Genomic DNA, 19,676 nt, shown 5'->3' on the forward strand with positions numbered 1-19,676 from the left:
GGAATGGAAATCAGGAAGCATGCAGGCAGCCTTGTAAATTTTAATTGCAGATACAGGGCACTGGGCAGGTCAGGGTTAATGTGGTAACATCAATTACTCAGTGACAGTCAGTCAGTGTCAGTGTGGACTCGATCAGATTATACAGTGACAGACAGTCTCTCATAGTGGTGGTAGTAGGAGGCTGGAGGTGGACTAGTAGTAGCCTGGAAAGGAGCACAGCCGCATACATACATTACTCACTCATGCACTGCAGCCCGCCCCACACATTCAGTGAGTCTTACTCTCCTCCCTAGTTTTTTCAATGGCACATTCAGGAAGCCAATCACGCCGTGAGTAGCGGCACAGCGGAACCAATCAGGTGTGCAGGCACGCGTGATTGGTTCGCTGTGCAGCTAATCACGGCGTGATTGGCTTCCTGAATGTGCCATTGAAAAAACTAGGGAGGAGAGTAAGACTCACTGAATGTGTGGGGCGGGCTGCAGTGCACGAGTGAGTAATGTAATGTATGCTCACCGCTGAAGTGTCCCGGCTTCACGGAAGTCTGTGAGTCCTCCTGTCCTCCCCCGAGTCCCTTCCCCCTGTAAATATCGTGACCTCGGCGATATGAATATCGCCTACGGCCACAGAACGATAGTCAATATCATATTGACTATCGTTCAGCCCTATTATTCGGCACAAAATTATTCGGCCTTTTGACTTATTCGGCCGAACACCGAAAGTGCTATTTTTTCTATTTTCGGCCGAATAATGTTCGGCCGCTGAACATTCGGTGCATCCCTAATATTTTTTACTATTTTTGTGATAGTTTTCCTTTGCTAATAGCACAATCAGAGGATATCCATGATCATTTACCACCAAATGAAAGCCCATTTTGTCCTGAAAATAACAAGGCATAATTCACATAGATATAATTCAGCTGGATACACTAAGTAGTTGTGATAGTGTAAACAGTTTTACTAACACATGTCAAAGTTGCAAAACTGTGTTCAGGAGTTAGGATTTGTTGTACCCATTGTCATGAAGGGTTAAGAAAAAAAAAATAGACTGCAATTAAGAAAAGGTTAAAAGTACAAAATATAAAACAAACCTCCATGACACTCAGCTTTACTTAGCAAGTATAGATGCCCTGTCTAATAGGTTAAAAGAATACTATTGCAAATATATGTGAGTATTGCATTCCTCATTGAGGTGCCTCAGCATCATGCAGTTCTTGTCTAATCTATGCGTAGTAGGTCAGAGAGAGCACCAAATGAAGAATCCTTAGGAGTCTAAAGTCTTTATTATTCATTTGGTTACAACATGTAGGGTAAAGGATTTCCAACGGGTTATGAGAGCCACACAATAGGAGGCTACTTCTACTGTAAACACCAACACTGACTGTTGTTTATACCATCATCTTCCTATATAGTCTGCTTGGGAGTACCTTTGAATATATTTGGCATTCTACCATTTTGCCCTGCCCTGATGATGGGGGATCGTGTGTCTCCCAAAATGCTTTTCCATTGCTTGTTATACCCAGTTGAGCAATAAAGACTTTGAACTCCTAAGGATTTTTCATTTGATGTGCTCTTTGACTTATTACACTTGGATTTCTTAACTTGAGTGAATGATCTCTCCTTGGGAGTCCACATCTTTTTGGTGAGCTGCTGTACGCAGGCTAATTGAACTCAATTGATGACTTTCTTTGCATTTTAAAAACCTCTGAAAATCCATGTCCATCAACCCTCCTCCGTTACCACTTGGACTAGTCTAATCTATGACAGTAGGCCACATATCATTTCAAAATATCCTAAAAGTGGACTTGCCTAGAGTCTACTGTCCATGCCAGTTACAAATTGATCAGGTGGTTGTCTAATCTTTCTTCAACCCAACAGTAGTGGTGTGAGCAGCACTTCCTTGTTTCCAGTGTAACCAAGCCAGAATCTACATCAGAACATAGTCCATAGGTGGCAAGCTAAAGTATTATTTTTATCTGTTATTATTTTTATTAATCTGTTGATGTCCTTTATAGAGAGAACACCTGATGGCAACATCAAATGTGAATTAAAGAAAATATATCAAGAATATATTTTGACAGAAAGAAATAAAACAATTCTGCACAAAAGATTTGAAGAAAAAGTCTTGTAGTCAACAATAAACAAAGTGAGATTGCAGTAAGCCTAAGGGCTCTTTCATACGGGCGTTCCGTATGTCCGTATATCACCCCATCCATTTGCGGGTGATATACGGACATAATGCATGTCAATGGGATTGCGGATGTCAGCGGATGACCATCCGCTGACATCCGATTTGTGTCCTTTCAGTTCTGTTCCGTTTTTTGGAACGGAACAGAACCCTATTTTTCTTCCGTTAAAAAAACCTAACGGATGCAAAACTCAGATGTCAGCGGTGTCATCCGCTGACATCCGCAATCCCCATGGGCATACATTATGTCCGTATATCATCCGCAAACGGATGGGATGATATGCGGACATACGGAGCGGATGACACAAGTGTCATCCGTGTCCGTGAAAAAAAAAAAAGTGCCGCAGCGGAAGAAGAAATCGGAGCGGCCGCGTGAAAGAGCCCTAAGGCCTTGTTCATACAAGCTTTAGCTTGTATGATGAAGGTAGTGGGGTTGATTTACTAAAGGCAAGTATACTGTGAATTTTAAGTGCACCTGCTCCAGAGCTTAGCAAATGAGGTAGAGCTTCACTGTGCAAAGGATACTCAATCCCTTACAAAGAAAATAAAAAATAGCATTTGAATGGAAATTGGATGAATGAAATCGGCAGAGCTCCTTATATCAGCACTTCCCCACAGATCTAGAGCAACTGCACTTGCATTGCACAGTATATTTGCCTTTAGTAAATCAACCTCAGTGTGTAAAGCAAGCTTCGGAGTGCATTTTCAGAGGTTTCATTCATGTTCAGTTTAATAGGAGAGTACTTTAAACAAGTTGCCAGCAGTGAGCTTTAGCACTACTTCAGGTGAGACTTGTTAAACAACTACTTGAAGCCATCTAGCAGCTTGACAGTCAGCATTCCCAGTAAGATCTGTGTTTAATATTACTAAACTGAAACTTAAAGCAGTAGTATACACAAAACCAAAAATTCAATATATTGCAGCTTACCAATCATTAGATGTGTTGGTTTCTTTCGTTTTCTTTTTTTTTTTCAGGCTTTTTCCCCCTCTGTTTTCACATGATGATCTGGCCAGTAACACACCTTCTGTATTAGAGTGCCTCCACTCCCAATGAACGAGCACAGGGGCACCTTTAGTCAGTCTGAGTGTAGGGGAGTGTTAGTTATATTAGCAGATTTAGATACACTAAACATAATGAATACTTTATTAGCAGTTACAGCAAACCCTTTTTATTCCTTTTGGGACAAAGGTTTGGCATAAATTATTAAATGCTGATCATTGTAAGCATCCTTTTTAGTGTTAAATGGTTTGGCTCATCCCTGTAACTGCTACGACTGCAGGAGAGATTGGTTCTTTTGAAAAACAGACTTACTGGCTAGAACACAAGGTGAAAATAAAGGGAAGAAAGCCTAAAAGAAAAACTGATGTAGCCATCACATCTGGGAATTGTACGCTGCAATATAATTAATGGTTGCTTTTGGGTTTAATACAGTTTTAAGAGTTCTTCAAAAGCTTTAAAGAATCAGCTTAAAGGATAAGTTCACCTTTTAATAAAAAATAATAAATGCTTATTTTTTTGCAGGTAAAAAAATGTCCTGCAATAACTGAGAATAAAAAACCTGATTTAATTCAATCATCTCATATCAAACAACGTTACAAATTCAACTCACGGTATCCATTAGAAAAATATATTTATTGATAGACAAAACAATAATAAAAACTGGTACAAATCATATATATATATATATATATATATATATATATATATAAAATACAGACCAAAAGTTTGGACACACCTTCTCATTCAAAGAGTTTTCTTTATTTTCATGACTATGAAAATTGTAGAGTCACACTTCAAGAGGTAGTCTCCTGAAATGGTCTTCCAACAGTCTTGAAGGAGTTCCCAGAGATGCTTAGCACTTGTTGGCCCTTTTGCCTTCACTCTGCGGTCCAGCTCACCCCAAACCATCTTGATTGGGTTCAGGTCCGGTGACTGTGGAGGCCAGGTCATCTGGCGCAGCACCCCATCACTCTCCTTCTTCGTCAAATAGCCCTTACACAGCCTGGAGGTGTGTTTGGGGTCATTGTCCTGTTGAAAAATAAATGATGGTCCAACTAAACGCAAACCGGATGGAATAGCATGCTGCTGCAAGATGCTGTGGTAGCCATGCTGGTTCAGTATGCCTTCAATTTTGAATAAATATTAAAAAAGAATAGCGCGCAAATGCAAAAGAAATTACTACCAAATCTGAAGAGAGTCCATAAATAAAAATGGGGGTTTGGTCCCACCATATGGCCATATCGTGCTCAAGCCCACTACTGCATCAAAGTACCCCATTATCAGTGGGTCCTACACTATCCATGAAAAAGAGATGAATCCAGCCTTTCTAACCCTTGGAGATAACACTCCTTGCTGGGGAAGATGTGCAAATGCACTACAGGGGACTCCTCCTATATCCACTTGATGGTGGACACTGATTGAGTACAGGTGTGTGTGGGGGGTGGGGAGGGCTGCTCAACCTCGATAGTCTGGTCAGACCGAATACATAATAAACAGGCAAAAAATTTGGGGGAGCATACCCATGTATTTCCAAAGCTGCTGCAGCTATGAACCAAAAGACATGTATATTAAAAAAGAATAGAGCGCAAATGCAAAAGAAATTACTACCAAATCTGAAGAGAGTCCATAAATAAAAATGGGGGTTTGGTCCCACCATATGGCCATATCGTGCTCAAGCCCACTACTGCGTCAAAGTACCCCATTATCAGTGGGTCCTACACTATCCATGAAAAAGAGATGAATCCAGCCTTTCTAACCCTTGGAGATAACACTCCTTGCTGGGGAAGATGTGCAAATGCACTACAGGGGACTCCTCCTATATCCACTTGATGGTGGACACTGATTGAGTACAGGTGTGTGTGGGGGGTGGGGAGGGCTGCTCAACCTCGATAGTCTGGTCAGACCGAATACATAATAAACAGGCAAAAAATTTTGGGGAGCATACCCATGTATTTCCAAAGCTGCTGCAGCTATAAACCAAAAGACATGTATATTAAAAAAGAATAGCGCGCAAATGCAAAAGAAATTACTACCAAATCTGAAGAGAGTCCATAAATAAAAATGGGGGTTTTGTCCCACCATATGGCCATATCGTGCTCAAGCCCACTACTGCGTCAAAGTACCCCATTATCAGTGGGTCCTACACTATCCATGAAAAAGAGATGAATCCAGCCTTTCTAACCCTTGGAGATAACACTCCTTGCTGGGGAAGATGTGCAAATGCACTACAGGGGACTCCTCCTATATCCACTTGATGGTGGACACTGATTGAGTACAGGTGTGTGTGGGGGGTGGGGAGGGCTGCTCAACCTCGATAGTCTGGTCAGACCGAATACATAATAAACAGGCAAAAAATTTGGGGGAGCATACCCATGTATTTCCAAAGCTGCTGCAGCTATGAACCAAAAGACATGTATATTAAAAAAGAATAGCGCGCAAATGCAAAAGAAATTACTACCAAATCTGAAGAGAGTCCATAAATAAAAATGGGGGTTTGGTCCCACCCTGTAGTGCATTTGCACATCTTCCCCAGCAAGGAGTGTTCTCTCCAAGGGTTAGAAAGGCTGGATTCATCTCTTTTTCATAGATAGTGTAGGACCCACTGATAATGGGGTACTTTGACGCAGTAGTGGGCTTGAGCACGATATGGCCATATGGTGGGACCAAACCCCCATTTTTATTTATGGACTCTCTTCAGATTTGGTAGTAATTTCTTTTGCATTTGCGCGCTATTCTTTTTTAATATACATGTCTTTTGGTTCATAGCTGCAGCAGCTTTGGAAATACATGGGTATGCTCCCCCAAATTTTTTGCCTGTTAATTTTGAATAAATCCCCAACAGTGTCACCAGAAAAGCACCCCCACACCATCACACCTCCTACTCCATGCTTCACAGTGGGAATCAGGCATGTAGAGTCCATCCGTTCACCTTTTCTGCGTCGCACAAAGACACGGTGGTTGGAACCAAAGATCTCAAATTTGGACTCATCAGACCAAAGCACAGATTTCCACTGGTCTAATGTCCATTTCTTGTGTTCTTTAGCCCAAACAAGTCTCTTCTGCTTGTTGCATTTCTTTAGCAGTGGTTTCCTAGCAGATATTCTACCATGAAGGCCTGATTCGCACAGTCTCCTCTTAACAGTTGTTCTAGAGATGTGTCTGCTGCTAGAACTCAGTGTGCCATTGACCTGGTCTCTAATCTGAGCTGCCGTTAACCTGCGATTTCTGAGGCTGGTGACTCGGATTAACTTATCCTCCGCAGCAGAGGTGACTCTTGGTCTTCCTTTCCTGGGGCGGTCCCCATGTGAGCCAGTTTCTTTGTAGCGCTTGATGGTTTTTGTGACTGCACTTGGGGACACTTTTTTTCAAAGTTTTCCCAATTTTTCGGACTAACTGACCTTCATTTCCTAAAGTAATGATGGCCACTCGTTTTCCTGTACTTAGCTGCTTTTTTCTTGCCATAATACAAATTCTAACAGTCTATTCAGTAGGACTATCAGCTGTGTATCCACCTGACTTCTGCACAACACTGATGGTCCCAACCCCATTTATAAGGCAAGAAATCACACTTATTAAACCTGACAGGGCACACCTGTGAAGTGAAAACCATTTCAGGTGACTACCTCTTGAAGTGTGACTCTACAATTTTCATAGTCATGAAAATAAAGAAAACTCTTTGAATGAGAAGGTGTCCAAACTTTTGGTCTGTACTATATATATATATATATATATATATATATATATATATATATATATATATACCCATACAGTGGCAACACTGGTCAGGGGGCAGGGTCATATATATTTGCAAGTTTTTTGTAGTCATAGATATATATGAATGTGAGGCAGACATGGCTTAGTTATATTAGTTATATAGTTATATTAGTTAGATTAGTATGAGTGACATTTTGTGATTGCTACCAGTTTTTATTGTTTTTTTCTTCCTTTTTTGTCTGATATCAATAAATATATTTTTCTAATGAATACAGTGAGTTTAATTAGTAACTTTGTTTGATATGAGATGGTTTAGCAAAATCAGATTTTTTATTCTCAGTTATTGCGCTATATATTCCTTACTGATTGCTCCCATCTCATACACTTAGCTTTGAATAATGCTCATAGGGATATTTTACAGCAAGGGTGTCAAACTCCATTTCATCGCGGGCCGCATTAACAGTTTTGGTTGCCTTCAAAGGGCCGGTTGTATCAGTAAGACTAGCTGTCCAGAGTACCCCCCCCCCTTACATCAGATGCCAAGAGCCCCCTACCATCAGAAGTCAAGCCCCCCACCCTCCCTTACATCACAGTGCACCCCCCTTACCTTATGCTGCTCCTGAGAAGAAGCTGGGGGCGGGGCTGGGAAGCAGAAAGTGCGGGGTCTGGAGGATGACCAGAAGAGTGCTGGAGTCTGCTGAATGCTGAGACCAGAGGAGGGGGAGACGAGGGGGTGCTGTGGCCGCAAAGAGAGGCACAGGTTCTGTGGGATCTCTGATGTGACTGCTGAGATGGGGGGGGAAGAGACAAGTGTCTACACGGAGAGGCACACGATCTGGGGGAGGATTTCTGTAATCCTCTCTGCTGCTGATTGCTGAGGCAAGGTGGAATAGGGATGAGGGGGGGGGGTGCTGTAGGAGAGGTGCGAGGGCCACATAAAATGGCCTGGCTGGCTGGATTCGGCCCCCGGGCAATGTGTTTGGCACATGTGTTTTACAGTGTTTTTAAAGGCAGTATCTTGAGGGGCATTTAACCCTAGTATATGAGGTAAAAAAAATGTGCATTTTTTTTTTCTGAAGCCTCTAAAGCATTGCACCAGTGATCAGCAGATCATTGGTGCCATATAGGTCTCCTGCAGACTTGCAAGTGTATCTGTGTGCCCGTACATTGAACGAGCAAACAGATACAATCCGAACAGAAAATGCAATGAACTATCACAGCGCCGTGGTAGATAATTTAAAACTACAAGGCAACAGCCACAAAGGCTGTCGGGACTTGTTATTTTCCATTCACAGAGGACTGTGAGTGCAGCAGACTTATGTATACTTCAGGCAGACTGTCCATATCTCAACATCTCAGCTTTTCAGCATTATCCTATTACTTGCGTTCCCTATGTGCCCCCTCTATATGAGAGATTGGGAGAGGAAACTGGGCCATTCGATTTTGGAGGAACAACAAAGAAATGTGAATACTGTGTTCTTAATGGACAACACATTGAAATAAAGTTCAAAAAAGTGCTAAAGTGAAAAAAATGTGTGTATAAGTCCAACCTTGAATGGAAATCAACAATAAAAAACAAAGGGAAAAATTTAGATTTATATAGACATTCCCATGATAGGATCAGCAATAAAAATTATTAGTGAAAGCACAAACTTCAGTGCAAAGATGTGCACAAAAAATTGGGTTGGTAGTGGCACCCATTCTCATATTGTTTTTTTTTATTAATTTTATTTGGCTTTTAACTTACAAATCCATTAAATACTACAATATGGAGACTTCATATGACTCCCGGTGAGCTTTATTTACCACAGCTACATCTGGATGGTGCGAGTTGCTGAACAGCCGTCCCCACAACAGATGGTGGATCTACACTAAGTGCGTGTTTGCTGCTGTAACGGCAGCCAGCTTTTCCAGTGAGTGCCCATTCCACAGGGTTGTGGTGAATGATTCTGGAGCACTGTACTGGATCACGTCTTCACTTTTCAAGTCATCACCAATTTTTTTTGTGCACATCTTTGCAGTGAACTTTGTGCTTTCACCAATAAGTTTATATTGCTAATCCTATGGGACTGTCTATATAAATCTATATTTTTCACCACACTGGTTTTTTGTTGATTTCCATTTAAGATTGGACATATATATATATCATTTTTTTCATTCATTTATAACACAGTATTCACATTTCATTGTTAAGTGTCAAAGATAACTGCGCTAACCCTGAGATATGATCTTTAGTGTGAAGTCATAATAAACTTAACCAGCATCAGTGCTATAATCAACATAAAATTATTATAATCACATGAGATTAGAATGTACCCTTCAATGAAAATATGGTCTAAGAGAGTGAGTATATTCCATAAAAGTGCATATAAGTAGTACCAAATATAAACCAATAAATAAGCATAGATTTCAATAAAACTGTGACAATCTGGTGCTCCCATAAAAAATTAAAAAATAAAAAGTTTTTAGTTAAAATGAGTCCATAGTGATGCTGACTAAAAAAAAAAGTGCAATAGTGCTATAGAGTCCTTTAAGTGCAAATAATGGTGTGGTGATGGTGTGACCCTCCACTTCACCTCAGGTGCTGAATGGTAAGGTAGCTCACTTACCAAATGGCGTGGATTCCTGTGGCATACGCCAGCAAGAATCGATCTGCGTTTTCACACTGCTCCGGATTTTTGCTCGTGGATGAGTTTGGATCCTTAGGAGGCAGATGTTGCTCAGGATAAAAAGAAAAGAAGCTCCTCATCGTGTAGAAGGTTAAAAACTTTTATTGAACTCTTCACACGAACATCAAAGATAAAAACTTGTCACTCCAAATCACTCCAAACAGAAGTCAAAAAACATATGCCCAAACCGGCCAAAGGTGCAAAAAATGTAGAGCTAAGTCTCCGCTCTAGCCCCTTCTGAGCTTCTTTCAGCCTCGTGGCTGCTATTCGGAAGTCTATTAGCGCCGTACCCGGAAGTGGGGACTCGGCGTGCCTTTCAACAGTGTGCTCAGAATGAGGCAGCATGCGTACCAACTTGACGCGTTTCGTCGGAGATTTGACGTCTTCTGAACCATTTAAATTAATTGGTGGCCTGATGCTGTAGGCAGCCGCAGCAGTTTCCCATTAGGATTAGGACCATAGAATTAGGTTCTTTGCTTCTGTCTTCCTGAACCCCAGGATTGGGATTTCATGAGCCAACATGGGACAGTTTTGGTAGTTTTCGGAGCTTATTATCTTGCACCAGCCTGATAATGTCCTCTTAATATATTAATGAACGTTTTGCATTAAATGCAATATGGTAAAAAAAACTTCAGCTTTTACAACCACTTTAATGGAAGCTATGGGTGGAAAATCTCATCACAGCAGGTGACATTGAGACAATCCAACACGCCAACTGCAATATAAACTTTCTGTTGGCTAAACCTAATAGCTATAATAGTGTTAAAAAGAACTGTAGTTTAGGTTCTCTTTTGTAACAAAGTCTGTACACAAAGCATTTCTTTTGGGTGTTGTAGTGTAATGAGAAATTAAAGATGATGTTCAATTTTTTTTCACATATAGAGTAATGTGTATTCAGTAAGCCATAACCTATCTGCTTGACATGACATAATCATATACCTGCCATTCGGTTTAAGATTGAAGTTTTGTTTGTAACATGTGGTGTTTGTTCTGTTCATAGGCCTTTTCCTGGTGGCCAGATCTGATAGCGGAGCATGCCGAGATATTTTGGTCACTGTTTTCTGTTGATATGAACTCTGCAATAGAATCACAACCTCCAGATTCCTGGCAGAGCTTTCCACTTTTCCAGATGCTAAATAACTTCCTCAGGACTGACCGTAAGTATTTATTTTTGTGAAGTGTAGAATCATTTACAAAGCAGTGGGTTTTGCTCACTCTTATCCTATACAGTTAAGCGTGTAAGACAGTGGTTTGCTAAAGCACCCACTGACTTATTTAACCACTTGGGGGTTATAGCCATTGGAGTCTGCAACACAACGTAGCCCCAACTTTTTTTAACTTCATTATACATCATTAAATGTATTTAAATAACGCCAACAGGCTATATGAGACTTTTATTAAGCAGCGCCAACAAAGGGCAAAAACAGGGCCTTTATTTACAGTTCAGTGGATGATTAAACCTTTCAGTATATTTTCAAAATGTAAATATTGGTTTAAGTAAACTGACTCTTTAGAATTGAGAATATTTTTTGTTGTCATAATGGAATACATTTTGATGGGTTTACATTTATTTACTAAGGAAACCATGTATTTCTGGTAGACAGTTGAAATTCTAATAAACAGAACTAGATTAGATTTCCTTTACATACATTTTTCATCATCATCTAAAAGCTCTCTTTAACCTGGCAGGCCCAGCCCCAGACATAAAATCTATCAAAATTTCTTCAAAGTCCAAAATGTTGTATCTGCAAGGTTAGTAATTGCCTTTCTGAGACAAGGGGAACACATGGCATCTGTGGACATTCAAGATGCATGTTCCTATTTACCCATCTCATCAGCTAATTATACACTTTGCAGTGAAAGATGACTAATTCCAGTTAGTCACGCTGCCTTTCAGCCTATCCTCTGCTCCAAGGTTGTTTACAAAGGTCTTTGCACCCTTGCGTACCCTTATCAAAGCGCAAGACATCCATGTCACAGGCTATCTAGATGAGCTTCTCCTCAAGGATTCATCTCCTTTTGCAACTCTCAATTAATGTCCAATAGACAATTCAGCTACTTTAGGGCTTTGTGATCAACTTCAACGACTCTGCTCTCCAGGATCCCGTGCACCTAGAATACTTACAGTAGGTCTAATCCTGTATAGATCCAAGGCATAGGTCTTGCTTCCAGAAAAGAAAGTTCTTTCTTTCATAACCATACAGAAGATGTCATAGTTACATAGTTACATAGTTACATAGTAGGTGAGGTTGAATAAAGACAATAGTCCATCCAGTTCAACCTGTGTAGGTGTGTGTGACTGTAATCATCTAACATAGCCCTCAATCTCCTGATCCTTGAGATGTAAGTCTAAGAGTCTTTTGAAAGTCACCATACTACCCGCAGAAACCACCTCTTGTGGTAGACAATTCCACAATCTTGTAGCCCTAACAGTAAAGAACCCCCCACGTTGCCTGAGGTTAAAACGCTTCTCCTCTAATCGCATTGTATGTCCTCGAGTCCTCATGCAATTCCTTCGAATGAACAGCTTTTCTTCTAAGCTGAGATCCCCATTAAGATATTTATAAATTGCTATCATGTCCCCTCTCAGACGTCTTTTCTCCAGGGAAAATAAATCGAGCGATTGCAGCCGCTCTTCATAGGTAAGGTCCTCCAACCCCCTAATCAGTTTAGTTGCCCTTCTCTGGACTTTCTCCAGCTCCAACACATCCCTCCTGAGGACTGGCGACCAGAACTGGACAGAATACTCCAGATGCGGTCGGACCAGAGTTTTATAAAGTGGAAGGATTATAGTCTTATCTCTGGAATACATCCCTTTCTTTATGCATGCTAATATTCTGTTGGCTTTGGAAGCTGCCGCTTGGCATTGCATGCTGTTGCCTAATCTATCATCAACTAAGACTCCCAGATCCTTCTCCATTTTTGATTCCCCCAAGGGTTCCCCTCCTAACGTGTATTGTGTTTTTATGTTTTTGGTCCCCAAGTGCAAAACCTTACACTTCTCCACATTAAACCTCATTTGCCATGTCGTTGCCCACTCCGTAATTTTGTCCAGGTCATTCTGTAGGATATCTGCTTCATGCTGTGCAGTTATTGCCCTGGCCAATTTTGTGTCATCTGCAAAAACTGATAACGAACTACTGATCCCGTCCTCAATGCTGTTTATGAATAAATTGAACAAGGTTGGTCCCAGGACTGAGCCCTGGGGCACCCACCGCTTACTACCTCAGACCAGTCTGAGTATGCGCTGTTTATTACCACCCTTTGGACACGCCCTTTTAGCCAATTCCGTATCCAAGAGCAAACCCTGCTGTCGATACCTGCAGACCTTATTTTATAAATTAAGCGCTTGTGGGGAACTGTATCAAACGCCTTAGCGAAATCCAAGTACACCACATCCACTGGTCTCCCCCTATCTAGCTCACAGCTCACTTCCTCGTAGAATGCTAAGAGATTGGTTTGACAAGATCGCCCATTTGTAAACCCGTGCTGGTTACTACTGATGATGTTGTTGTCTTTAGCATACTCTACGATATAGTCCCTTATCATCCCCTCCAAAAGTTTACATATTATTGATGTCAGACTGACAGGCCTATAATTTCCCGGGATATGTCTCTGGCCCTTTTTGAATATCGGAATCACGTTAGCCTTCCTCCAATCCCCTGGTACATCTCCTGTCCTAATACTGTCAGCAAAGATCAGGAACAGTGGTCTAGATATAACCATACTGAGTTCCTTGAGCACTCTCGGATGTACGCCATCCGGGCCTGGTGATTTGTTTGTGTTAAGTTTATCCAGTCTTTCCCTGATTTCCCCCTCTGTTAGCCATAGTGGCAAGTCCTGTGTATTACTACTAACCATACAGTCATGGTCAGTGTACCCTTCCTTTTCCTGCGTAAAGACTGACGAGAAAAAAGAATTCAGCACGGTTGCTTTTTCAGTGTCCTCTGTAACCATCCTCCCATCATCGCTAATTATGTGTGCAATATGCTCTGCCCTAGTTTTTTTGCTGTTGAGATATTTAAAGAATTTCTTTGGGTTTTTTTTACTATCCTCCGCTATTTGTCTCTCAAAGTTGATTTTAGCCATCTTGATTTCGTGTTTACACTTCTTATTTTCCTCCTTGTATTGCTGGAAGGCCGATACGGTGCCCTCTGATTTATATTTCTTGAAGGCCAATTTTTTTCCCCTAATAAGTTTTTTAACGCTACGGTTTAGCCAGCCAGGTTTGGCTTTGTCTCTTCTAAATTTATTCCCCATAGGAATGCACTGCAAGATGCCTTTGCTTAATATTGTTCTAAAGCATTCCCATTTTTCCTCTGTGGTCAGTGATCCCAGGGTTTGGTCCCAGTTTACCCTTTCCATCAATGAGTACAATTTTGGAAAGTCTGCCCTTCTGAAGTTTAGGGTTCTTATGTTCCCCACTTGCCTTTTTATATTGTTATTTATACTAAATGTGATCATCCTGTGATCGCTAGAGCCCAGGTTGTCCTGGACTCCTACCTCCGAGATTATGTCTGGGTCATTAGTGATCAATAGATCCAGGATAGCATTCTCTCTAGTAGGGGAATCCACCAACTGCGACATGTAGTTATCCTGTAAGGTTTCCGTGAATAGCCGGGCCTTATGCGAGTGTGTAGTCCCCTCTTCCCAGTCAATGTCGGGATAATTGAAGTCCCCCAATATGATGACTGATCCTAGTTTTGCCGCTTTACCTATTAGTGCTAATAATTCCAGCTCTACCTCCTCCCCTTGGTTAGGTGGCCTATAGCAAACCCCCACAACTACTTTTCCCTTATCTTCTTCCCTATCGAGTTCAACCCACACAGATTCTAAATCCATGCTCATCCCATCCGTAATGTCACTCCTTTCTAGCACCTTTATATTGTTCTTGACATAGAGACATACCCCTCCCCCTCTTTTACCAACCCTGTCCTTCCGGTACACCGAATACCCTTGGATATTGGCCAGCCAGTCATGTGAGGGGTCGAACCAAGTCTCCGTTATTCCCACAAGGTCTATGTCCTCCTCATGTACTAACATGTCCAACTCATCCATCTTATTAGCTAGGCTCCTGGCATTAGCATATACCCCTCTTAGTTTTACGGAAGTTAAACGTGATTGGCTTTAATAGTTCATTCTTGATAAATAAGATCCAAAAGCAATCCCACAATGAGCATTCTTGGGTTATTGGTTGCTTCCTTTCAGGCAATTAATTTCACCCAATTCGATTCAAGAACTCGCCAGCAGAACTGGTGAGTTCTTGAATTCTGTTAATATTGAAAAAGCAGGCTCTTTCCCTGGGCTTGCCCATGCTCCTGTTCAGTCGAACAAGAACCTCCTTGTCCTGATAGATAACAATGTTAGCAGTGTAAAAAGCTTTCCTTTCTTACAATTAGAAAGTTCTTACAACAGACAGACTAAGGAGGAGTTTTCCAATCCTTGGCAGTTCAGTGAACATGGTCGAGAGGAAACTAAACTCCCAGTCAACATCTTAGAGCTCAGGGTAGTCGGATTTCCCTCCAGCACTGGGCCCCCCCAGCACTGGGCCCCCCTTCTAAAGGAACACCCAGTTTGTGTGCATTTGTACAATGCCACCACACTGGCATATATCCGTCATCGAGGGGGCATGAGAAGCCTGGTTGCCATGAAGGAGCAATCCAGATTCTCATGTGGAACGGAAACTCATTGTCCAGTGCAGTCCACATGCCAGGAGTGGACAACTGGCAAGTGGCTTATCTCAGCTGCTAGTGCTTGAACCAAGGGGCATGGCCTCTTCATCATGATGTTTTCAATCTGATGTGTAAGATTCAGGGGACTCCAAATGTTGACATCCTAGTCTCCAGTCTCTGTTTGTATCCAGAACCAGGGATCCTCTAACTCTGGCCTCAAATGTATTAAGTATACCCTCTTCTAAATTTAAGCTAAGTTATGACTTCCCTCTGTGGATTATGCTGCGCCTGCTCCACAAAATAGAATATTAGAGGAAACCAGTTATTCTACTGGCCCTTTGTTCCACTGTGCTTTACAATCTCTAGCTTTACCAGTATGGCTATTGAAACCCACTAAAGGAGAGAGGGATTTCTGGGTCTGTGTTTCACACCTTTTAAGAAAGGCCACTTCCAAAAAGTTTTATTTATCATGCCAGGTTCAGCAAGTGGGCCTTCTGATGATGCGCGGATAGAGCCGCTGCCTCCTCTTTTTCTGAATGAAAGGCTATCACTCCTAGGATATGTGGCTTGCATATCCCAGGAGGTACAGTGGGCAATGTGCATTTAATTCGCTTAAGGCAATTGATGTGCATGGGGAGGCAGGGCCAGACAGTTTTTATTAAGAAAAAAAAAAGAACACAGCGCGATTGGTATACAGGCTAGAAGGAGAGGTGGAGTGGTGGGAACTTGTTCTGGAAGAGAGTGAAGTTCCGCTTTAAAGCCAGAGACTCAACATGTATGATTGGGATGACTGATGGGTATAAATAGCAGGTAAGTGTTTCAGTGATTTCATATGGGAACCATTTTATTTTTGAATGGATTTAACGACCAGGCACATTAAACAAGCAATATGGTGGTCCCAATGACGTAAATAGTGTTGTGCTGCTTTAAGAAGTATCAGAAAAAAAGTTTTTTTTGGGACAATCACAATATTTTCCCATATAGAGACTATTGGATGTTTATTTAAAAGGGTGGACCAGGACCTCACCTGCTCTCAGATATTTGGGTATACTGATTACACCTACATATTTGTCTCTTTACCTGGTTAATTATCTGCCTTTATTTAAAGACATTAGAGACATGCTAAACCGCTCAAACTCATACCTTTCTTGGTTAGGCAGGATAAATGTCCTTAAAATTTCCATATTACCTAAGTTGCTCTATTTCTTTGAAACACTCCCGGTGCAGATCCCCATGTTCCAGTTAAAGACCCTCAAACAATGGTTTCTCAACTTCATTTGCAATAATAGGGGGGGGGGGTCTGGGTGCTCCTGATGTCCTCAAATATTAGTATTATTTTGCATCCCACCTTCGATTGCTTCCTAGACGCCCCTGGAGGCACTGAATAGATGGTTGGAAATTAAAATGGGCTCCTTGTATCCCTATCATCCTTGCTCTTTTGATATGGTCTTCCTCATCTCCCCTAGACCCCAAACTTCACTGCCTGGCTTCTATGCTGTTCACTGTCAAGTTATGGCGCATTTGTGTTGATCGGTTTTCTCTCTCTTCGCCATGCCCCCCTTTAACCAATGTGCTCTTCAACCCCCTTCTCCCTGACAGTCTGTCACAGATCCGTGTATTACCTTGGGCACAGGCAGGCCTTTTTCAATTATGCCAATTTTTTCATTCACTCAGCCGCAGGTTTTGCACATTTGAAGACCTTCAGTCCAAATACCACATCCCTAAACATGCCTTCTACTTGTACCTCCAAATTAAACTTTTTTTTTCCACGCTAATGCCCTCATTGGTTTTATCCAATCCCACCGCATTTGAACTCCTTTGTGGTCAAGGCCCACACCAACAACACCTTATCTTCTCCATTTATAAGATTCTCCACAAAGCCACTCCAATAACCACGGATTCCCACTCCTATATGAGTAAATGGTCCTCCATCCTACAATGTTCTATTTCCCTCCCAAATTGGGATAAAATGTGGTCGTTCACATCCAAGATTTCTAGATGTGTGGCGCAGATAGAGACAGCCTATAAAATACTGCTATTTTGGTATAGGACTCCGGAAGTACTCCATTGCCAAAACCGTTCTCTTTCCCTCTTATGTTGCCGCTGTGGCAAAGATAGAGGTACCCCTTTTCATATTTTCTGGCAATGTGAGCTTATTGAACCCTTTTGGTCCTCGGTAATGTCCCTGCTCCAACAGATACTGGAATGCCTTTTGCCGTTGGATCTGCTACATTATCTCTTGGGTCTTCCCTTTCACTCTATAGAGAAATTTCCAAACAAACTTGCTTCCTTTATTCTGCTGGCAGCCAAGAGGTTAATACCACTACATTGGTTGTCTACTTTCCCCACCCCCACCCAATCTAACTCAATTATTGAAGGTAATTGCTGATATACGTAGAATGGAATATATGACGGCATTGGTGGGGGATACCATTCCTCACTTTACTAAGACATGGGATGCTTTGGACTCCTCCACCTTTGGTTCTCCATTGGGCCCAACTTTGATAGAGGCCACAGGGAACCCTACCTCCTCTTCACACTAATCGTTCCCCGCATCCCATGGCTTTTCGTTGTCTAGCCTTAATAACCCTCAGGTCCTACTGTTTTTGGTTCTTCAGGTTTTGTTCTTGCTACCCTTTTATCCTTCCTTTTTCTCATTTTTATCTTTGCTTCACATTCTTTTTCCTATTATATGCAATGCTTAGGCTCTTTGGAGTCTCATTTGTTCTTCCTGTATATACATTGTTGTTTGAAATGTCCCTTTGGCATATTTTTTCTGTACTTGCTTTGAAAATGTTCTGAATAAAAATACAATTTTAAATAAAAAGGTGGACCACAATTGTATTTTCAGTTTTGGGAGGAGCACTGGATAATAGAGTGTACATCAGCACGTTTATGGAAAATTTGATTGATGATCTTTTGATAGTTTATATTGTAAAAAAAGTGAGGCACTATTATGTTTTCAGTTTTGGTTGGAAAATTGAAAGTGTATCACTACGTTAATGCAAATTTTGTTTGATTGTTTATTTACACTGTACACATGTGAAAGTGGGAACTATTTTTCTTTGATACTCCTTAAAGCAGCGCAACACTTTTTATTTATGTAATTTTGTTTGGATGTGGGAACACCTAATGGTGTATGCTGACAGCTTACACAAGGGGAGTAGTGATAAAAAGGCATTGCAGAAAATACTTCTTTCCCTTGGTGGTCCCATTGTTGAAGGTAGGACTCTAGTACAATAGGGGATTTCAACTCTTGTGAGATATTCCCTTTTAATTGTATAGTCCTCTTGATTTATCGGATGCAGTAATCCCAGACCCTTAGCATGTAAAGCAAGCCTAAAGCTGGGTATACGTTTAAAAAAAATTGGCCAGTTCAGCAGGAACCAGCCAAATTTTCTGTAGCCCTATCTGTTCACCAGAATCCTATCATTAGACTGGCTTCTGTCAAACAGTTCTGCTGGAAAACTGTCATTCAATTAGCGCATGCAGTCATACCCCCCCCCCCCCCCACAGCCCTAACAGCCAGAATACAGTGGGATAGCGGGAGAGATCTTTGCATCCACATAGCTGATGTAGATGTGGGGATTAGTGAGTTGTGTTTTTTTTTTTTTTTTTTTCAGAAAAAAAAATTCATACATGTTTACTGTGCTTTATCATTTTAATTTACTGCAAGATGTTGTTACAAATTAGTATATTATAGGCCATAGCTAGGATGTCACCTGCGTTATAATCCTAAAGAACTTAAACCCATTCCTACTGAAATAAAGTCTTACAATTAGAGAATTATTCCCAAGTGTGCAAGGTCTCTATTCGCTTGATGGTGGTGATAAAGTTAAAGGAAATCTTGAGGATACAAGGTTAAAATTGAATTACAATGGTTAGTAGAGATGCATGTGTTTAGTATATTGGATTTTCCTATGCACTCTTACCTAGGGTATGAGTAAAATTGTGCACGTAAAAAAACAACTAAAAAACGTTGACTTTGAAATAATATATCTAAAATGAGATACAGTGACTATAAAAAATTACTGTGTCGAGTTAGCTCATGGTAAATATTACTTATTACATATTTATATGTTACTCATCCGCTAGATGAAGCTAGTACCATTGGTTGTTTTAGATGGGCTGGTAACTCCAGTCAAGTATTTATATTTAATATGTTGTAATTGGGCCTCTTTGTGAAAGGAGGAGCGTTCACGGGATTTACGCGTTTTTTTGTGCCGGTTGCATGGGTGTGATGTGCGGCCCCATATATGTTAAATCCTTACACTGTTTTTTTTTTTTTTTTTTCATGATTCAAGTTCTATACACCACAACAATTATTTCTAGCAGTCAGTCTTTACAATGGCCGCCTGGGTTATGTCACTTTGTGTGTAGCCGCTGTCTGGCCTCTAGTGTTTGGGCTTCACAAACATGGTGGCTATTGGTATATTG

General features: G+C 41.2%; 1 protein-coding gene across 4 annotated transcripts in view; it reads left to right on the top strand.

The window, feature by feature from the left end:
* CADPS2 (calcium dependent secretion activator 2) overlaps positions 1 to 19,676 on the top strand; it is a 1,183,693-nt gene that overhangs the window by 824,163 nt on the left and 339,854 nt on the right. For all 4 annotated transcript variants that reach the window (XM_082254958.1, XM_082254959.1, XM_082254960.1 and 1 more), the window contains exon 18: positions 10,568 to 10,724. In XM_082254958.1, coding sequence (XP_082111084.1) covers positions 10,568 to 10,724 — 157 coding nt within the window. The remainder of the gene's footprint in view (positions 1 to 10,567; positions 10,725 to 19,676) is intronic.

Source organism: Pelophylax lessonae (genome assembly GCF_965119305.1).
Source record: "Pelophylax lessonae genome assembly, chromosome: 4".
In the NCBI taxonomy this organism is placed as follows: Eukaryota; Metazoa; Chordata; class Amphibia; order Anura; family Ranidae; genus Pelophylax; species Pelophylax lessonae.